Consider the following 19,325-nt stretch of genomic DNA (forward strand, 5'->3'; position numbering starts at 1 on the left):
TGAGAGCACAAAGTAAGAAATCATAGGGCAAGATAAACATTTCACCTGTGAATTTTTGTTTAAATCTACATATGATGAAGTTGCAAAGATGGTATTTAACACCATGTGAACTGGATTCACTTGGTGATGTCTCAAAGGTGTCTTCAGTAATATGCCTACTTGTAGTTGTAAACCCAAAGAGTGACAATTTCAACTGATGTAATTCAGCGCCTGTACATAAAGCGTCCTCACTTCGACCTTTCACATTGTTGGAGCAGAATGTGGGCAATTATTGCGTAAAATGAACATGTTTTCTGTTCTCTTAATACAGTATGTTCACAAAACATTGACCTGCACTACACAGCTGTAAAACAGGACTTTACCCTACCAACTGTGCAGTAGCAGAACTATCTGCTTCACTTAAAGAAGCATTCACAGTCAAGAAAACTTGTACTTACTTAGAATGTATTGAATTTACCTTTCATCTGTTTAGATTTTCCCATGACATTTATTTATTAAACATCTGGATATAGATATAAAAAAAACCCACATACAACCTTCCTTCTACAAGCTTTTACCCAAAGCCGAGTTCTCTTGCTTAGTACCATGGTGAGGTTATAACTACATTTGTGACTTTGCAAATAATTGCAATAAACTAGTAAAAATGCTGAGGTGTAAGGAAAGAATCTTTTAGACTAAATAGTTTATATTTCTCCAGCATCTTAAACACGCAGGGCTCTTTATGGTTTTATTTTCTTGTACTATGGTCGTTTAGAAATGGTGACTAATAACTTTATGGCAAACTACGTTCAAGTAAATAGAAAGACCAAAATCCAGCTCCATATTCTGTAACAGAACTGTTTATGACCACTACAGGAAAAAGGATGAATGTCACTTCTGATTTTAACCGATACATTCTGGACAAGTAAAATTAAACCACAAAATGTTAACACATTCAAACCTTTCAAGAAAAGAAAGTTCTACAAAAACTTTCTTTAAAATAACCAGAAGCAGTCACTATTCATAACCGCTATTTATTATGATCTTAGAGTGGAGATGAATAGAAGCTGCATAATCTAATATATAAAGGAGAATGTTTGTGCTCTAATAACTTGGACACTATAAGACCAACCACAACCAAACTTTCCATGGGATAACCTTTCCTCCAGGAGAAAGTTTTAAGATACTTTTAGATCCAATCGGGCTGATCTCAACCTGTAAAAATAAAAAATAACCTGCTGCACTGCGCTGCAGGGACAGCCCCACCCACCCTAGGTCATGTGCCCACTGCCTGCGGCCCCAAAGTGCCATCTGGGACTCACCCCGCCCCCATGTGCACAACAGCTCGGGCATCCGGCTTGCCTCCCATGGCTACGGTTACTAGGTAATCTTAAAAAAAAAAAAAAAAAAAAAACCACCCACATCCACCCACAACACCGGCCACACTTGATTGCGGGAGCGGTGGGAGGGGAAAGACGGGAAGGGGAGGAACTGGCCAAGAGAGGAGCAAGGCTGGCCGGGAGAAAGGCAGGGGCCTGGAAGCAGGACTGGTTGGGGGAGGGGGCAGCGGGGCTGGCCAAGGGAGATCAGGAGGAAGAGAACCAGCCAGCAGGAAGTAGGGCTGGCGGAGTGGGGAGGAGGAGCGAATCGGCTGGCGGGGAGCGGGACCGAGCAACGCTGGGTAACTCCAGCTAGTTCATGATAAAAACCAGGGGAAGAGCCACACCACAGTTTAATAGTTTCTTCTAAATGTATTTTAGCTAGATAGATTTTATTGGTAATATATCACAGTTTTATTGGTATTATTGCAGGATGCCAAACAGAAATGTTTGTGTTCCCTTGTCAGCATTCACACTATTACAACCACTATCAAATATTTATTCCTTAAAATAAAACATAAGCATAGCTGGCACAGTACTTTGCAGAAAATTACCTTGCAATAGCATTCATTTGCTTTACTTTTTCTTCTTTGAAGGAGAAACTTTTTTTCTTAAAAATGGCAAGAGATTTATATTTGTGAATATGAGTTGCAAAGAAAAGGATTACTTTCTGTTTTTTAGTTACTGAAGTTCTCATTTGATATTAACAATTCTGAAATCCTTCTGCAATGATGGGGAAGTACAGATTATAATCACTACCCTTGCATTTAAGCCTTGCCTGCACTAAAAATGCTTTGCTGCTGCAGCTATACAGGCAGAGTCCCTTAATGCATATGACAATAGAAGGAGTTTTTCCCGTTGGCATAGTAATACCACATCTGCAAAACTTAGCTATGCTGTCAGGAGCACTCTATCAGCACAGTTGCTGGAGGTTTTACTAGCATAGCTATGTCAGATAGAGGGTCTGGTTTTTTTTCCCCAACCTCTAGCTAACATATCTAGGCATACAAAACTTTGCAGCATAGATCTGAACTTTTATATTTATTCTTCATTCAAGAAAAATATTAAAGATATACTAGTTCCTAAGCATTTAAAACCTATTATGGGATTTATTCATATGGCTAATACTATTTCTGGGTTGGTAAGCAATGTAGTAAATGCATCTAATGTACTATCACAGGAAGTCTGAGTTTTATTACCAGATATCTATATATGTTCACAAAATTGATGAGAATTTATCATGAACTGCTGCAATGAACTTACACTTTGGGTTGGGTCTTCCATGGCTTGAACAAAATTGCATGATTCAATAGTACACGAGCGCACTGTTTCTGTCCTTCCTTCTCTGAACAGGCGGGTCATAGAGGCTTCATATGTTAAACAAAATTTTCCCATGTCCTTGAAAAATGAGGGAGAAAAAAGATTAAAAAGTCTACTTAGACTTAACCTGGTATTATCAAGCAGCAGTTCAAGATAAGCATACAGAAACTGATAAAAAGCAACACAATAAATTAAACTAACCAAGCTAAAGTGTGAATACATGCGCATTCATCCAAAACTTTAAACAGTCTGTATCCTAAAGTCTATGAAAAAAAATGGCTCAACAAATATTTCCAAAATTTCTGATAAAAACTAAAAAAGCCTCAACAAAAATCTATCCGACCCCATTTTTCTCTTCACAATCCTCTATAGTTTGATAAGATCTGAGCCAAAGCCGATTTGACTAGTAAATGAAAAGGTTCTTACATATTACTTGGGCATGTTACATCCCATGCACCACTTTTAAAATTTACCTAGGAAGTTACACACTAAGAAGTAATACACATCAGCAGCCTTTCAAGGTTAAATTTCAAGTTAGGACAGGTGTGCAAGCCAGTTGCTCCTTCTACGAAGGCAGCAAGTGACAACAGCATGAACTGATGTTCCAGGTGATTGCCTGGCAAGGGACATTCATGGATACGTTCAAAATTCAAGATGAGAAAACTGGCTGCAGTAGTGTGAAAGTCTAAATTTCTATGATCATATTAAAAAAAAAGTTTCACCTACAAAAGCATCGGAAAAATTAAGCACAAATACCTTACACTGAGAAAATCTACCAAGCTAAGTCAATTGCAAGAATGGGGATTCTGATGCAGAGATTCATTTAAAAGCGCACTAATGATAGAGGGAAAGAAAGGGAAAGAGAAAGAAATCACAGTTCAACTATCTATGAATGCTATTGGAGTAACCAAGCATATATGATTAAAAAATATTACAAAGTAAATCTGCATGATTCAGGATAACAGATGTTACATATGAAAAAATATCTATTAATGAAATCCATTTCCTTTGTCTAAGTGCAGGACATCTGTAAATAGATCACTAAAACGCAACAAACAATCTCTGCATGTCATAGAAATGATCTTTGGAATAATGAATTTGCAGCTAGCTGATCATTTAGGGCCTAATCCAATTCCCACTGAAATCAAAGGGAGTGTGTTTCTTCTGAGTTTAGTGGAAGTTGGATTAAAGCCTATTATAACCATTTCATGACATTCTGTACATAACCAGATGCTTTTGGTTCTTACCCGATAGTGAGCCAGCTGAAGGGAAAGTTGCACAAAGGCATCAGGGCTTATTTTGGCTTTCTTGATTAATCCTTTGCCAAAATTATCAAAGGGAAAAGAGAAGAAGTCGACATCATTTGCTAGAGTTTTCGCAGTGCACAGGGACCTCTCTATCACTTCTTGGCACTAAAAATATCAACACTTTTTTTAATACATAACACAAAATGGCACTGTTTCTTTAAGAAAATGTTAAAAATAAGATCGTTCATACACTTTATGTATAGCTAAATAATATATTCATCCTCAGCTTAAATAGCTACAAATATCTGACCAGAAAGCTATTTAAATTCCCATATGCTGAAAAATGGAAAAAACAGAGGTCAAGATGCTTCTAGGAGATAGCAAAATTGTTCAGATTTTCATATTCTGAGATATTTTCCAAGTCACTAAAGCTTAAATAGTATTATATGATATGTACAGATCCACATGAAATGAATGAATGCTTCTGTGTCTTCCATGTTGCTATACTCGCTTAACATCTCCATCATCCACCATCTTGGCATGACTTAAAATTTAAATCTAGACTGGCTTTATGAAGTACATGTTGAACCTCTCTAATCCGGTGCTCTTAGGACCGGACAAGTGCTGAACCAGAGAATTTGCCAAACCATGGGAGGTCAATATTGTCTAGCATTGCCAGCACTTGCACTGTTTACTGGGCTGTTAGAAGACATTTAAGGGTAAATTAGAGCTAAATCACAGCACAGAACACTGCAAGCCAAGACTGGGGGCTGTAAAACTTTATGGAACCACAGGAAACTTGGCAACACCTATCATAAGTGGACATTCAGCTAACTAAAATCATGCTGGACCATGGCTTTTGCCAGACCAGAGAGTGTCAAATTAGAGAGGTTCATGTAGTGGTCTGCCCAGGACTCAGGCAAGCTTTGACCTTGATTGCATGTCCTTAAGACAGAATTCTGAGTAAAAGCCAGCCCTTATTACAGCTGGCCTCAACCTAACGAAGGTCTCATACAAAATACGGGAAAGGAAAGAAGGGAAAATGCTCCATTTTCTGCAGCCACCGCCACTAATCTGACTTACATTCACAGTCTTCTGTATTAGCAAGTAATTAGAAATGCAAAGTTAGTATATGATACTTTGCTAAAATACACATTATAAGTGGACAATTTCTTCTATTACATAGCAAACAAATTTCTGGAGCATAATTTGAAATAGTGAAATCTTAGGGTTGCTACAGTGCTGTTAAATCTTGAAAATTATAGATGGCCATTTTTCAGTGCTGGCATTCACAAATTAGCAAGTGTAGCTTAGTTAAGTTTTTACTGGTAATTTGGTCAGAAAACTGAACAGTTTTGAGGGAAAGCCTTTAATAAAAAAAACTCTCAATTTAAGCAAAATGTAAACCTAAATGTTATGGCTTGTCTTATCCCAAGGCTGCTCAAGTGAAACACATAACTGAACCTCAGAAAAGGCTCAAATAAATTGAAGTATAGTGGGGTAAGTTATCTTCACCATAAGGTAACTACTGACAAACAGAAGTAAAATGAACTCAATAACTTATTGGTGATTTTGCACTCACTTCTTCAGGGATGTCCCATTGTAGTCTGGTGGGGAATAGAATATTTTGATTGATGTCTCCTGTGCAATGACCATCCTCTGTATATCCCAATTGAAGGCATTCGGAAGACATAACATTCTGCAGAGAACAAGACATAACGGAGCTATATATATTATACAAAAGAGCTGCAGGTTATAGCTTTCATTTTGGAGTTAGGCTAACAATTCCGTTTTTAATCTACAGAAATATTAATTACTCTAGATTCAGAACACAAAACTGTATCTGCAGATATATGTTCCGTAATGCACTGAACATTCCATTTCTCTCTCTAGTATTTAGAGCAGGAACACAGCTTTGGTGAAGGAATTTTCTTAAAGTGCCACCACAATGGATTTATTTGTTTTAAATCAGAACCTTGAATTAACCAAAGCAGAGACTGCGCTATTTGGATATTAGCCAGATTCTAGACAAGAGGTACCTCTTGATTTATAAAATAAAGGATAGTAAAAATATCTAAATAATAAAAACATGAATGCAGCCTCTTCTGTGCTTTTGTGTTTATTGCAAGCACTTTTTATACACTGCTAATGGTCATGGCAAAAATATTTTATTTCTTAAATGAACAGAAACAGTTTTACTGTAAAAATGGGAGTTCCACAGTATTTTACCACAAATGCAATAATATGTGAGACCATAAATCTGTATAAGTCTACTGTGCTGCTGCTCCTGAAACTAGAGTAGAAAAGAAAGTGACTGTCCCACTGATGTCTACATACTCTTCAACGTGACTTCCAGTTGATACTTAAATCTGCTTAACAGTGGTAGCACACCCAGAGTACAGAGCAAAGCATCTTTATAGCAAACCTGTTATTCCATGCATACTTTAAACCTCTTGCTCATCACTGTGCTACTCCATTTGACAGACAAACCATGCCAACCCCCTGGTACACAACTGATATTTAAATTAATGATTAGATTCTACTATATCTTTAGGTATAATCAGCTAGCAGTAGTTAATCCTTCAGAAAATTATACCAAATTCAATTTAATCTTGACTTCCTAGCAAGAAATAAATGCCATACCCTAAAAACAACTAGATAAAGGAAAAGAGATAAAAACCAAAATAGTCAGTGTTTCTCTAAAATAATAATAATACTATTATATTATTATTATTATTCTAAAATCTAAAATGGCAGGAATATCTGTTGGAGATATCTTCCTGTAGACCCACCAAATTAGATGTTTCCATTTGGCTAAGTAATATTTTCTAGCGGAGTCCTTTCTGCTACTATTGAGAATAGTTCACATGGTTTTAGAATAGGAATGTTCTAGGTTTGATGCCATCCAAATACCAAGTTGAGAGATGAAGTGCATCTGGATTTGGATATTTGACTGCCACTCTCCTTAGTATCTCACACATGCATGTCTTTCACATTCACCTCCCAACACATACTTATCTTGTTAGTTTTTTATACTTCTTTCAAAGTGTGTTATTTTAGTTCTCTCTCTTATGCTTAAATTTAATTCTTTGAGTAATGCAATAGCACCTGGTGGAGATACGTGTTTCTCTAAGGCAGCAGAGGCAGTGCTGGAAATCATTGCTGACCAAGAAAGAGTGAAGGCAGGAAACAGTTTTGAAGCCTGATGCTGTCTGCATAATCTAATTTCTGTAGCAGGACAGAGTGGTTCGCCAGGAGGGATGGAAGGAAATCTAAACAAGCTAATAAAATTATAAACACTATCACTGATAAGAATTCTGAATTATTTCCAGGTTTGAAGTCTTTGAAAACAGGAGACCCTCCAAACACTGGGAGCTTCTGACAGAGTCTGTGTGGCAGTATGAAGGATCTGGAAAGGCAATAGGTTTATCCTGTCCCTTGTACTCTTGGGGTAGAGCATAAGAGCAGAGGTAAAGGCACAGGTGTAAAGCAACAGACATTACTTGCAAGAATTTTCTGGTCTTAGGTACATTAAGCCACAGTGGAATACACAAATGGAACAGCACTATAAACAGAGGCAGTGACCATTCAGTTTTCTGTTTGAATGTTTATCACATGAAATACTATGAACTCTTACAACTTTCTTAGTAAGTGTAACTTTAAACAAACTTCAGCCTCATTGTTCACAAGACCAAAGTAACTAAGATGAGATAACCCCTTTTGTTACCTTACTTTGTTAGGTATATAAACACTCACCTCCCAAAGGTGTCCAACAATAGGAGCATCTGCCCAAGAATGTTCCGCATTCAGGCCCATTTTGCCATTCTTGAATACGACAAGAGTGAATGTTTTGTCAAACCACCTAAAAAAAAATTGGGAATTTTTTTTTGGATATTTAAAACTTTCCAAAGTGACATCTGGTTGAATCTCTCTTATTCAGACACCCTAGCACACACAATTTTGGGTGACAAATAGAAAACAAAAGATTTAAAAACACATGCTACAGAAATAGCCAGCCTATAAATTTACTGGGTCAAATGTAGTAGAGGCAAAAATATAGGCACAACTCAAACTCTATCAAAGTGAAATAAAATTAAACAGATTAATGCCTTCTGTGAATGTTGCCAATCAAATGTATCTGATAGTATGAGGATGTGATTTTACAACTGTGTATTATGCTTTGTATTAAAAACTATGTAAAATAAAAATAAAGACTCTTAAGCATTTTACTTTTGTTTGAAAATTCAAAGATTGAAAACCTACACATTTTCAAAACAATAAGTACATTTTGAACAAAAAGGAAATCTGGAATTTTAAAGTTTTCTTGGCGACCAAGCCACCACTACAAATTTGAATGCTTCTTGTACTTGTGAACTTTGGCATGGCTATGACACTATAACTGGTTATGAATTATGAAATGCAAAACACATACATACGATGTTTAAAAAACATGGGGAAAAGTGACTGATCTAAGTAGCAGATTAAACAAAATCACCACACTGGTAAAATAATAAAATTATGACTTGGTTGCCAAACGACCAAAACATACAAGACTATACAGTGCAATTTATAGGATACATGTAAAATTAACCACCATCCTAAGTTACACATGAACCAGTATTCTCTTCAGTAAATTAACATGACTAAGTGGCACTGTTCCCACCTATCACGGCTGTACCTGTCATAACAATTGCCATGAAGCAGAGACTTTGCATATGCATCCATTGAAGTCACTGGATCCTCTTCCCTGTATCCCTGCTCAGTTTCATCCAAAGTCACAAAGAAAGCTGCTTTTTCCACAGCATCCAAGGACTGCTTGTTCTTCCCATGGCCAAAATAGGCCTGACGAGCCTTAGCCCAGGGTACTCTGCAGCAAGAATTACAGTTTATGGTCATGTTATGAAAATGTGTCAGTTTTTTAACCACCTTTAAGAGCACAGTGTGAGTCTATAAAGCTATGGTGTCCAATCAGCTCTGAAGTAGTAGCCATTATAGTGGCTACTGCTATAGTGAACTAGCCACACATAACTGGCTAAATAGCCACATTGTTAAAGCTAACTAGCCACACTCAACTGGCCAAATAGCCACATGTGGCTAGTGGCTAGCATGTTGGACACCACAGCTATAAAGCAATCTTATATTGTAAGAGAGCTAAATGTTCTTCAGATTTCACCTTGTGCCTAATGAATCTGTACTAGCAGTGACACGTGAGGACATCACTACAGATATTATTGAATCAGAGTCATGGGACTGTCAAAGGCCAACTCCAAGTAGTACACAGGCAGGAAAGTTGGTTTTCCGGAATTAAACATAACTCTGGTATACAAAATGCACACTATACACCATGCACTCTTAGAGCCTAACAAAACACAACTTCTTGATGCACATCTATGGAAAGACACAAACACACACACACACACTAGAAATTAGATTTAAAAGGTCACAAAAACACTGTAGGTGCTCAAATACTATGACAAAGGAGATGAGTGTAATAACCTGGAGAGATTAAGGATGTTAAATTGCAGTTATCTGGCTAATCGTGTAGTCGATACAATTTGTGCTGCCTTCAGAGCTAGGTAAAAGGAAAGTGGTGGTTGTAATGTTAACTACGGATGTGAACAGGTAACCAGTTAACTGGTGACTAGGTGATGCTTACCAGTAAGTAACCTGTTAACCAGTACTCCAGCCCTGCAGGGCTGGCTGGCAGGAATAGCAGCCCCACGGGGCCAGGAGTGGGCTGCTCCAGGTAGGCTAGAGTGGTCCCAAGCCCCCAGGATCTTGCTTACTGGGTTAACCAGTTAAACCTAACATTTAAGCAGTTAAATGGCATTTTACATAACTAATTTTGACCATGTGGCCCAGCTCTGAGGGCAGCACAGAAGTAAAGGTTACAATATCATACAACCGGTCCCCAAGTTATGAACGGGTTACGGACCAAATACTTGGCCATAACTCTAAATATTCGTAAGTGGGACCCCATTGAGTTACATTGCAACTGCGCTGTTTGTAAGCACGGGTCGCGTTTGTATCTCGGGGACCACCTTTACGACTGCTTAATGGGAGGTTTGGTCATAAATGCGAACGGTCGTAAATCGACCATTTGTAACTTGGGGACCGGCTGTACTCACGTGGCCCTTGCTTCTATACTGCTGCTTTCAGAGCCGGGTGGCCAGACAGTGGTGGCTGATGACTAAGCGCCCAGCTCTGTAGGCACCAGTACAGAAATAAGGTGACAATACCATCCTTCCTTCTGCATAGCTGCTGGCAGCAGCATTGCCTTCAGAGCTAGTTAGGTAGAGAGTAGTATCTGCCTGCCAGGAATCTAGCTCTGAAGGCAGAATTACTGCCAAAAGCAGTGCAGAAGGCAAGATGGCATGGCATGATATTGCCACCCTTACTTCTGCACTGCTACCTGCAATACCATACCATGCCATGCCATCCTTGCTACTGCACAGATGCTGGCAGACACTGCTCTCCAGCTATCCAGCTCTGAAGGCAATGCTGCTGCAAGCAGCTGCACAGAAGCAGGGGTACCAATACCACAACTCCTATGCAATAAACTTGCAACGTCCCACAGAATTCCTTGTTGGGTAAGGGCCCCTACAATTACAACACCATGACATTTCAGATTTAAACATGGTAAATCATGAAATTTACCATTTTAAAATTCTGTGACTGTGAAATTGACCAAAATGGACCATGAAAGTTAGTAGAGCCCTAATTATGTCTGAGATTTTAGCTAACAAAGATAGTATCTGATGTCTGAGTGCAAAAATTGTAACCCCTTTCTCTTGTATGCAGGTGGCTAGATTTTTGGAGTCAAATAAGTAAATCTGTGTAAGAGGGTGTATAATTTAATATTAATTTATTATAAGACTGCATGTAATGCCGACAGAACTGAACTGAACCTGGGACCTCTGGAACTTAGTTCATGAGCCACTACTGCTTGAGCTAAAAACCATCTGACTTTCAACTAAGGCTGTAGTGCAGAGGAAACCTCTAGAGAAAATTCTCTAAAATAAAGAATCATCAATCTTTCAGGCATATGTTTTCCAAGCCTACCAGAAACAAGAGGACAAACTGATCTTTGGTGTAAGGCTACTGACTTCAGCGAAGTTATAACATGAATAAGTTCAGTCCAGTCAATCAAATTCTTTCTCAATTAGACATTCTTAAATTTGGTTGGAGTAACTCCAAAGTCAAAGGGATATTTTAGATTTATACTCGTATAATCAGCAGAATCTGACAGTCCTGGTTTTAAGATTTTCTTTCTTTCTATCTATCTAATTAAATATGCTAATGTCACATCAAAACAGATTTATATAAAAGTTCATAAGCTATCAAATATTGCTCAATTAAACAATTACTGATTCATACTGGAATAAATTGCCCAGGGAGGTTGTGGAATCCCCATCTCTGGAGATATTTAAGAGTAGGTTAGATAAATGTCTATCAGGGATGGTCTAGACAGTATTTGGTCCTGCCAGGAGGGCAGGGAACTGGACTCAATGAACTCTCGAGATCCCTTCCAGTCCTAGTATTCTATGATTCACTTTTATTTCATAATTAAAGCAATATTCTCAAACTTCAAATAGGTAGAAGGTGACTGGTCACTGCTACGTTACTTTAAGTAAAACCAGAAAAGGTTCAACAGTTGTTTCACATTACAGTGATTGACAAGAGCACAGATTGGGAATAATTAACCACAGACAATAAGGTTCAGAGATGGCACTGGGCCCAGCACCTTTAAATAACTGTCTTCAAATATTAGCAAAGTTACAGATTACAAAAAATCATACCTATCTCCTGCAGTAAGAGCTGCTAACTTCTCTTCTCCAGGCTGAGGTTGTGAACTGTCATCCAGAATTCTTTGCATCTGCTGTTCAATTTCCCGAGCTTTCAATAGTCTACCATCGTGATAGAGACAGACTTTGAAATAACGGCCCTTATGATACACAACAATGTGTCTGCTGTCCTTTATGTGCTGGATAGTGTCTAAAAATCAGAATCAAAGATTTGAAAGCAACCTTAAGGTCACGTGATGTTAGGATGGAAACAATCTGATACCAAAAATTTAACTTTAAAGGGCATATGTTTACCATAAAATACCATTATATCTAAACTTACTTATTTATAAAATGTTAAATCAAATGAAGTGTTGATTTGTAACATTGGCAATTCATTACATTATCTGAAAGTTAGCATGAAAATACTGCTATACAAAATACAGAAGCAAAATGCTAAATTTTATAATTTCTTATATACATATAGCAAACACTTTCTAGCTTGGGTGCCAATGTTAAAAAACCAAGGGCATAGCTACACTATTGAAGGGATATCGATCTAGGGTACACTACTTCAGCTACATGAATAATGTAGCTGAAATTAACGTACTTAGATCTATTTACCATGGAGTCTTCACTGTGGTGGGGCAAGAGGAGACACTCTCCCATTGACTTCCCTTTCGCTTCTCATTCTGGTGGAGTACCAGAGTCGACAGGAGAGCAATCAGTGGCCGATTTATCATGTCTATACTAGACATGATAGATCAACCCCTGATGGTCTAGTTGTGTCCTGTTGGTCTAGTCTGTTGTGAAGACATGCCCTAAGAAAGTGATCTGCATTCCAGTTCTGTGATGTGGCCAAAAAGTCAGTGCAGAAAGGGTGGGTATAAAAGTTGTTGCAACTAGCTGGCGCCAGCCACAAGCGTAGCCTCGGGCCTGACCTAAATTTGCCTGTGGCCCATCTATTCTGGCAGCTGGGAATATCTGGAGTACAGCAATGCTACATTTACATCCCTCAGATGGGGGCTATGACTTAAGGGTGGTGATTTAAGGAACGCTCTCACACTCAGGAATTCAACCTTACCATTGGGGTTTCTTATCTGGCTACAATTCACTAGTTTTATGGCCCCTTTGTGCGCCTATGCAAAGGGACTGCACTTCTTGACTGAGGATCAGGACCCTGATTTTCCAGAGATTCCATTACCCCCAGCTTCTATTACTTCAATAAGAACTACAGGTGCTCCACACTTCTCATGATCAGATCATTTATTTAGGTGCCCAAATATAGATTTAGGTGTCTAACAATGAAGAAAGAGATTAGGATATTACATATATAACTTTCCATAAACATTTGTTCTATTACTAGTAGAAAAAAATTATTTCTGTGTATCCATAAATGTTTGAAGAAAATTGCAAGAGTTTCTTATGGAGAAGGGATAGGCTGGCTAGATGATCTCACAGGCCTTTTCTACCTCTGAAGTCTAATATAAACAGTTCTTCATTGTCATAATATATTATGTTTAGTTGTAATAAAAAATTGTAAAATAACTGTTTAATGGATACTGTACAGAGATAAATGAAAAATAGCTTTAAACATTAATTGCCTATATGTTAAAGCTGTTATAGAAATAATTTAAGATACTATTCTAGTCATTATTGAAAATAGAAATTAATTCCTTCTTCAAGATGCAGGAAAAATGTGATTTCAATAAATACGCAAAATGAGAACAAAGTGAACCCAATATATGCATTAGTAATAGAAAACTGAAGTAAATTATTTTTCAAGAGAAAAAGTGAACACACTGAAACTGAAAAGAGCAAACAGGACATGAAAATGATTAAGAGAAAGTAATTAGTTATTGTATGAAGATGACAAACTTTTCATATGAAATACTTCAAATCTGCTGCCTGGAGCAGCAGAAACTTTAGGGTACAACAGTAGTGATTTTCAATTGTACATTACAGTTGTAATGCAATATAAATTTGCCATAACTCTGCAAAACTCGATGCAAAAAAGTATATGAACTAGTTACACAAAGCGTTCCTACACTTTCAGTTTTGAGAATTCTCTCTCTCCAGTGCATCTCAAGTAATTATAGTACATAATGCTGAACTTGTCAAAAAGAGCCTATTCCTCCCAAGCCTCTTTGCCCAGGCCACTCTCAGTCAAGTGAGAGGAGTACAAAGAGGTGGGGGAGAGCAGTGCCATAGTGTTAGTTTCTTTCTTGCTCATTTTGGGGCCAGATGTATCCCAGGAGCAGACAAAAAGAGCAGTCTCTGTAGCCCCTTGGACCTTTTGCATGCTTTTTGCCTTTTTCCTTCCTTCTATGCCTTAATCAGGGACACTTTGGCCCCAAATGAGAACTACTGGTGTGATACGTAATTCCATTGGTTTGGAGAAAATTCAACTAAGCCTTCGCTGTTCTAACTGAGAATACCTGATGATTTAAATACTCTTGACAAATTGCTCTATAGAGGAGAAGTGGCCTGTTTTTGTTAGGATTTTGGTTTTAAGCTTCTAAATTAAAATGCTTCTAAATTCAGGGGGGGTTTGTTTTGTTTTGTCCTGAAAATAAGTGGTTTTATTCTGCAGTAAATTATTACCTTGTGTTTGTGACACCACAATCCACCACTACAGAAGTTTCTATCACACTCACTGTTGGGACTTCACTGCAGGATTAAAAGTAGCAGAATATGGGCTGCATGATATAATTTTAAGAAATGACAAGAAGCATTATTTTTAAAAAATGCCAAGGATGTGTTCTTTTTTAACAATTTGTAATTGCTGTTGGAAGATCAGATTAACAACTTTAGCAGCGCAACTCAAGACACTTTAGGGGATAAGAACATAGCTGTAGTTTCCAAGCCTACTTAATCAATGGTTTCTCAGATCATCAAGGGTACCAACTGCAAGTGTGGTTTTTGTGATATCATCATATAAATAATAGTGCCTTACTACCTAGACATCCCCTTTTCTCTCTCAAGATTGCAACTACAGTAACTCCTTACTTAACATCTTCCTGATTAGCATTGTTCTACTGTTATGTCCATGTTCCATTAGAGAACATGCTCATTTAAAGTTTTCAATGCTTCTTTATAAATGTTGTTGCTCTGTGCACTGCTTGCAGGATTCTCTAGAAAACCAGTGACTTTATATGGTAGAATTACACAACCTGTAAGTGGGGGTAGGTGAGGAAGGGTGGCAGCATCCCCTTCCTAATATCTGGCTACTGCTGCAGCACTCAGCTCTTACTCAGCATTCAGGAGGCTGGAGAGAAAGAGTGGAGGAAGGAGAATGCAATGTGTTCTGGAAAGGAAGTGGAGCAGGAATGGGAAGAAGCAGGCTTGGAGTGGAACAGGGACAAGGTTTGAGTACTCCCCTGAAAACTCAGCAGCGGAGTCTGTCTTTGGGGCCGTGTCCAGACTCAGGGGTTTTTTCGGGAAAAGTAGCCTTTTCCCGAAAAAACTTCCCCTGTGTCCAGATTCAAGCCGCATTCTTTCGAAATTATTTCGAAAGAACGCGGCTTTTCTTTCGATGGCAGTAAACCTCATTTCACGAGGAAGAAGGCGTTCTTCAATGTAAAGAGGCCGTCTTCGAAAGAGAGCATCCAGACTCGCTGGGTGCTCTCTTTCGAAAAAGCGGATTTCTCTTTCGAAAGATCCGCCTGCAGTCTAGACGCGATCTTTCGAAAGAGGCTCTTTCGAAAGATGCTTTAGAAAGAGCCTCTTTCGAAAGAAGCCTGCAGTCTAGACATAGCCTGTGAGAGGAAGCTCTTGCTGCGGCTCAAGGCACTTTTTAGTCTCGTCTGCCTCATTGTCTGCAGTGGGCTGTGTCTGTGTGGGGTAAGACTGGGCAACTCTCAGCTGTAAACACAAAATACCCACCTGACTCTACCCTGCAGTAATTCAGAGCCACCCTCCACAGGATAGTGCTTGCCAACAGTCACCTGCAAAGTAGGGTGGGTGTGTGTGTGTGTGTGTGTGTGTGTGTGTCCGCGTGCATGCAGCATTGGCGATCTTGTTCCTGAGTACAGTTTTGTACACAATGTTCCATTCCATCTCCTTTGCATTCCATTTGCTGGAAGGGAGTAAGAACACAGAGGGCGGCAGCCCAACCAAAGCTAGTTACAGTAGTGGAAAGAGCAACTCCTTTGCCCAGCTGCATGAAGCAGCTAGCAAACTGGCAGCAGGTCAGCTCTGTGGGTTACTGACCCCTGCGGGCCTCCGCTGGCCACCAGACCAGGGTCCCAAAATGGGGAAGCTCATCAGGGCTAGAGTCAAAGCAGAACCTTAATCCAAATGTTTCCTGAAAGCAGCTGGGCTGCAAATCTAGGCTGGGGATGCCCTCTGCACAGGGACATCAACAGGGTGGTACCTATACATGGTGATGCTCACAGGTCCAGCACTGCTGGGAGGCATAGCTGGGAAGGCATTTCCCATCTGGGGACTCCCCTAGGGAACAAAACAAGGCACCTACCTCCAAGGAGCTACTTGGGACCATGCATTAGGGTCAGCTGGATGTATCTGGTCTCAAAAACTGCCTGTGATGGCCCCAAGACTTCTTCCATCTTCCTCCATGCCACTCCCCCTAAGGCCCCACGCTCTGGGGTATCCAGCAGCATTTGGCCATTCAGGTGCTCTATGGCTGTCATGGGCCAAGTTCCTTCCTGGGGCAGCTCCTTCAGTTGGATGCACACAATCTACCCACTAATTAACTGCATCTCTCTACCCCTGCATACACACAGCAGGGAGGGGCACAGACCCGCAGCAAACATTTTCTTTCTCTTACTTACTATACTACATTGTTTCTTTAAAATTTTAAATTTATACTTGTATTAATTTGCTTTTTAATTTTTTTTTAATTGATACTGTATATGTATATGAAACCTTTTGTCTGGCAAAAAGATTGCCTTGGAATCTAACCTCCCCATTTACATTAATTCTTATGGGGAAAATGGATTTATTTAAAATAGCTTCACTTAAAGTTGCATTTTTCAGAAATGCAGCTATCTATCATGTCTACCTATCTACTATGTGTATGGCCCAGCCAACTTCATGGTCTATTTTAGTCAATTTAATGGTAACAGGATTTTTAAAATGATCTTTCATGATCTCAACAATTTAAATCTGAAATTTCATGGAACTGTAGCTGTAGGGGTCTTGTTTAAAAATAAATTGGGTGGAGGGGGGTTGCAAACTTATTGTAGTGGGGGTTGCAGTACTACTGCCCCTTATTGCTATGCTGCTGCAAGCAACAGCACTGCCTTCAGAGCTGGGCAGCTTAGAGAGTGGCAGCTGTTGGCCAGGAGCCCAGCTCTGAAGGCATAATTGCCTTTCTTCTGTGCTGCTGCTGATGGATGGCATGTTATGGCAGTGCACCCTTCTGTGCAGCTGCTCAGCCCTCAGTTAGCAGCTGCCACTCACTCTCTGGCCATCCAACTCTTAAGGCTGTAGGGCAGAAGTAAAGAGGACATGGTATGGTATTGCCACCCTTACTTCTACGTTGCTGCCGCTGGGCACTGCCTTCGGAGCTAAGTGCCAGACCAACAGTTGCTGCTCTTTGGCTGCCTAGCTCTGAAGGCAGCGCAGAAGATACCTGACCCTTGCAACTCTCTTTTGGGTGAGGACCCCCAGTTTGAGAAATACTGGTTTTCCTTGTAAAATCTGTATAAAGTAAAAGCACACAAGAGACCATATTTCATGGAAAGAGATGAAATTTCATGATCCGTAATGCATTTTTCATGGCCATTAATTTGGTAGGGCCCTAACTATGTCCTATTTATACTGACTTATGTTTGAAGACCCGCATCAAGCCTTTTACAGTTATTTAAATCTCATAATTTCTGTAAGGTAAAACAGGTAAACTAATCACAGAAAAATAAAGGGAACTGCCTAGTGTCACACAATAAATGGCAGACACAGGAACAGAATCCAGGAGTAGACTCCTCCCACCATTCTAACTAGTAGATACTACCTTTATTATATTGACAAGCCTTCACAACACTGTGGAAGTAGTTCATATCTTTAAAGAATTGAGCCCTTATTATAAAAAGCAATACAATTATCTTTCAGCATGTTATGGAGAAGTCAGTTTGGTTAAAAGGATTATTACTAAAGGTGATTTCAACTGTGACATCTCCTATTATGCACAAAGAAGGTTAAGATGCAAGTAGGGGCTAAAAACATTGACAGGACTAAAACTGTACCTGTCTCTATGCCTGGTATACGACTAGTGTTGAACATACGTTCATACTGAGAAGAGCACATTGGGATGGTATTGTGAATCATAAGCTGAAAGGGAAAAAGGAAAGTCAAAAACCAAGTAAAAGGATTTCAAATGATTCCGAGATCTCACAGAGAACGTAGCTTTCATGGAGGTAAAAACGTAGATAAAAAACAAAAGGACCTGAAGGAACAGAATGGAGAAAAAGTAAATATGAAATAAAACAGGGCAGCAGTTTCCAAAGGCCAGCTTTTAGACAAAGGAAAGGAACAGCCAAAACCATTAATCTGTCAGAATACTACCGTATTAATTGAAGTCAGTCAAAAAAGAGAAATGTCTGAAACAAGGACACTAATTTGCAAATCGCTGAGAAATGGTCATAGCATACATCCACATTAATATCAGAGTGTTTTTCACTCCTTTTTCAGGTTTGTTCTTTGAAAGTAGAGGTCTAGTAGCTTTTGGATCTATGATGTAGACACCCTTCGGAAACATTCCACAGACTGTTTGGATTCCCTGACGTTCCTCGTCCTTGGATCTCCCCTCTTACCTGTTTCCTCTCCTGGGATACGGGAGGTATTAAACATTCGCTCCCACTGAGCTGAGCAGAGCGGAACAGTGGATCCCATCAGAAGAATCTATGCCGCAAACGTATGTTATAATTGCGTTTTTATACATACAATTAACAAATTGAGAGAACACACACACACATGCTGGTTAGAGAGAGACTGTAGGACAACATGAGGATTCACATCTGTTCTAAACTTTCTCCTTTCTTTCTAGTCACCCCCTGGACTACCCCATGTTAGGTTCCAGAGTGTTTCCACTAGTCATTTGTACACTGCCAAGCTGCCACAAGCTTCCCCTTCAGCAGCAGATGATCAAATGAAACTGTGGATTTAACAGATTCAAGGATCTCTCCGTTCCAATCATTGAGGCTGAGCTTCACATATCACTTGGGGGATGCTTCTTCACAGCCTCTGATTCCTCACAATTATATGGCATACCAGTGAACATATTTTGTGTGTGTATATATATATGCAAGAGAGCAGATTCTTATTAGGCTTCAGTCTCTTAAAGCATCCGTGTAATCCTATGTCTCATGTAGAACTGATTTCCTCCGTTAGCACATTTATTCATTAAATGAAACTGGGCCACAAAATAGAGCAGAAACTAAATGCAATCTGAAGGCACAGTGAGAAGGAGAAGACCACTGAATGGATAACAGGAAAGCCACTAGCATGGCATTATCTGTGCATTACTCTATACAAAAAAAATAAGTCAACCCCACAGACTCATTCAATGACTGTTTTTAAAACAAACTACGATCCCACTAAAATAGAGAAGGAAGGTACCGGTAACATTTCTAAGTTTGAATTTCTTAAGATATCTA

General features: G+C 39.2%; 1 protein-coding gene across 2 annotated transcripts in view; it reads right to left on the bottom strand.

Moving 5' to 3' along the window:
* The window catches only part of CPT1A (carnitine palmitoyltransferase 1A), a 78,769-nt gene that overhangs the window by 19,780 nt on the left and 39,664 nt on the right, over positions 1-19,325 (bottom strand). The window contains exons 9-15 of one of the 2 annotated variants that reach the window (XM_006131643.3): positions 17,916-18,000; positions 11,725-11,920; positions 8,604-8,792; positions 7,682-7,787; positions 5,508-5,624; positions 3,926-4,090; positions 2,622-2,756 (exon numbers count right to left, since the gene is read on the bottom strand). In XM_006131643.3, the coding sequence (XP_006131705.2) occupies positions 2,622-2,756; positions 3,926-4,090; positions 5,508-5,624; positions 7,682-7,787; positions 8,604-8,792; positions 11,725-11,920; positions 17,916-18,000 (993 nt within the window). Of the gene's footprint in view, positions 1-2,621; positions 2,757-3,925; positions 4,091-5,507; positions 5,625-7,681; positions 7,788-8,603; positions 8,793-11,724; positions 11,921-17,915; positions 18,001-18,482; positions 18,571-19,325 lie in introns of both variants that reach the window. The other variant, XM_075928332.2, reaches the window with a different exon arrangement.

The sequence above is a fragment of the Pelodiscus sinensis genome, chromosome 5 (assembly GCF_052426305.1).
Source record: "Pelodiscus sinensis isolate ZL-2025 chromosome 5, ASM5242630v1, whole genome shotgun sequence".
Classification (NCBI taxonomy): domain Eukaryota; kingdom Metazoa; phylum Chordata; order Testudines; family Trionychidae; genus Pelodiscus; species Pelodiscus sinensis.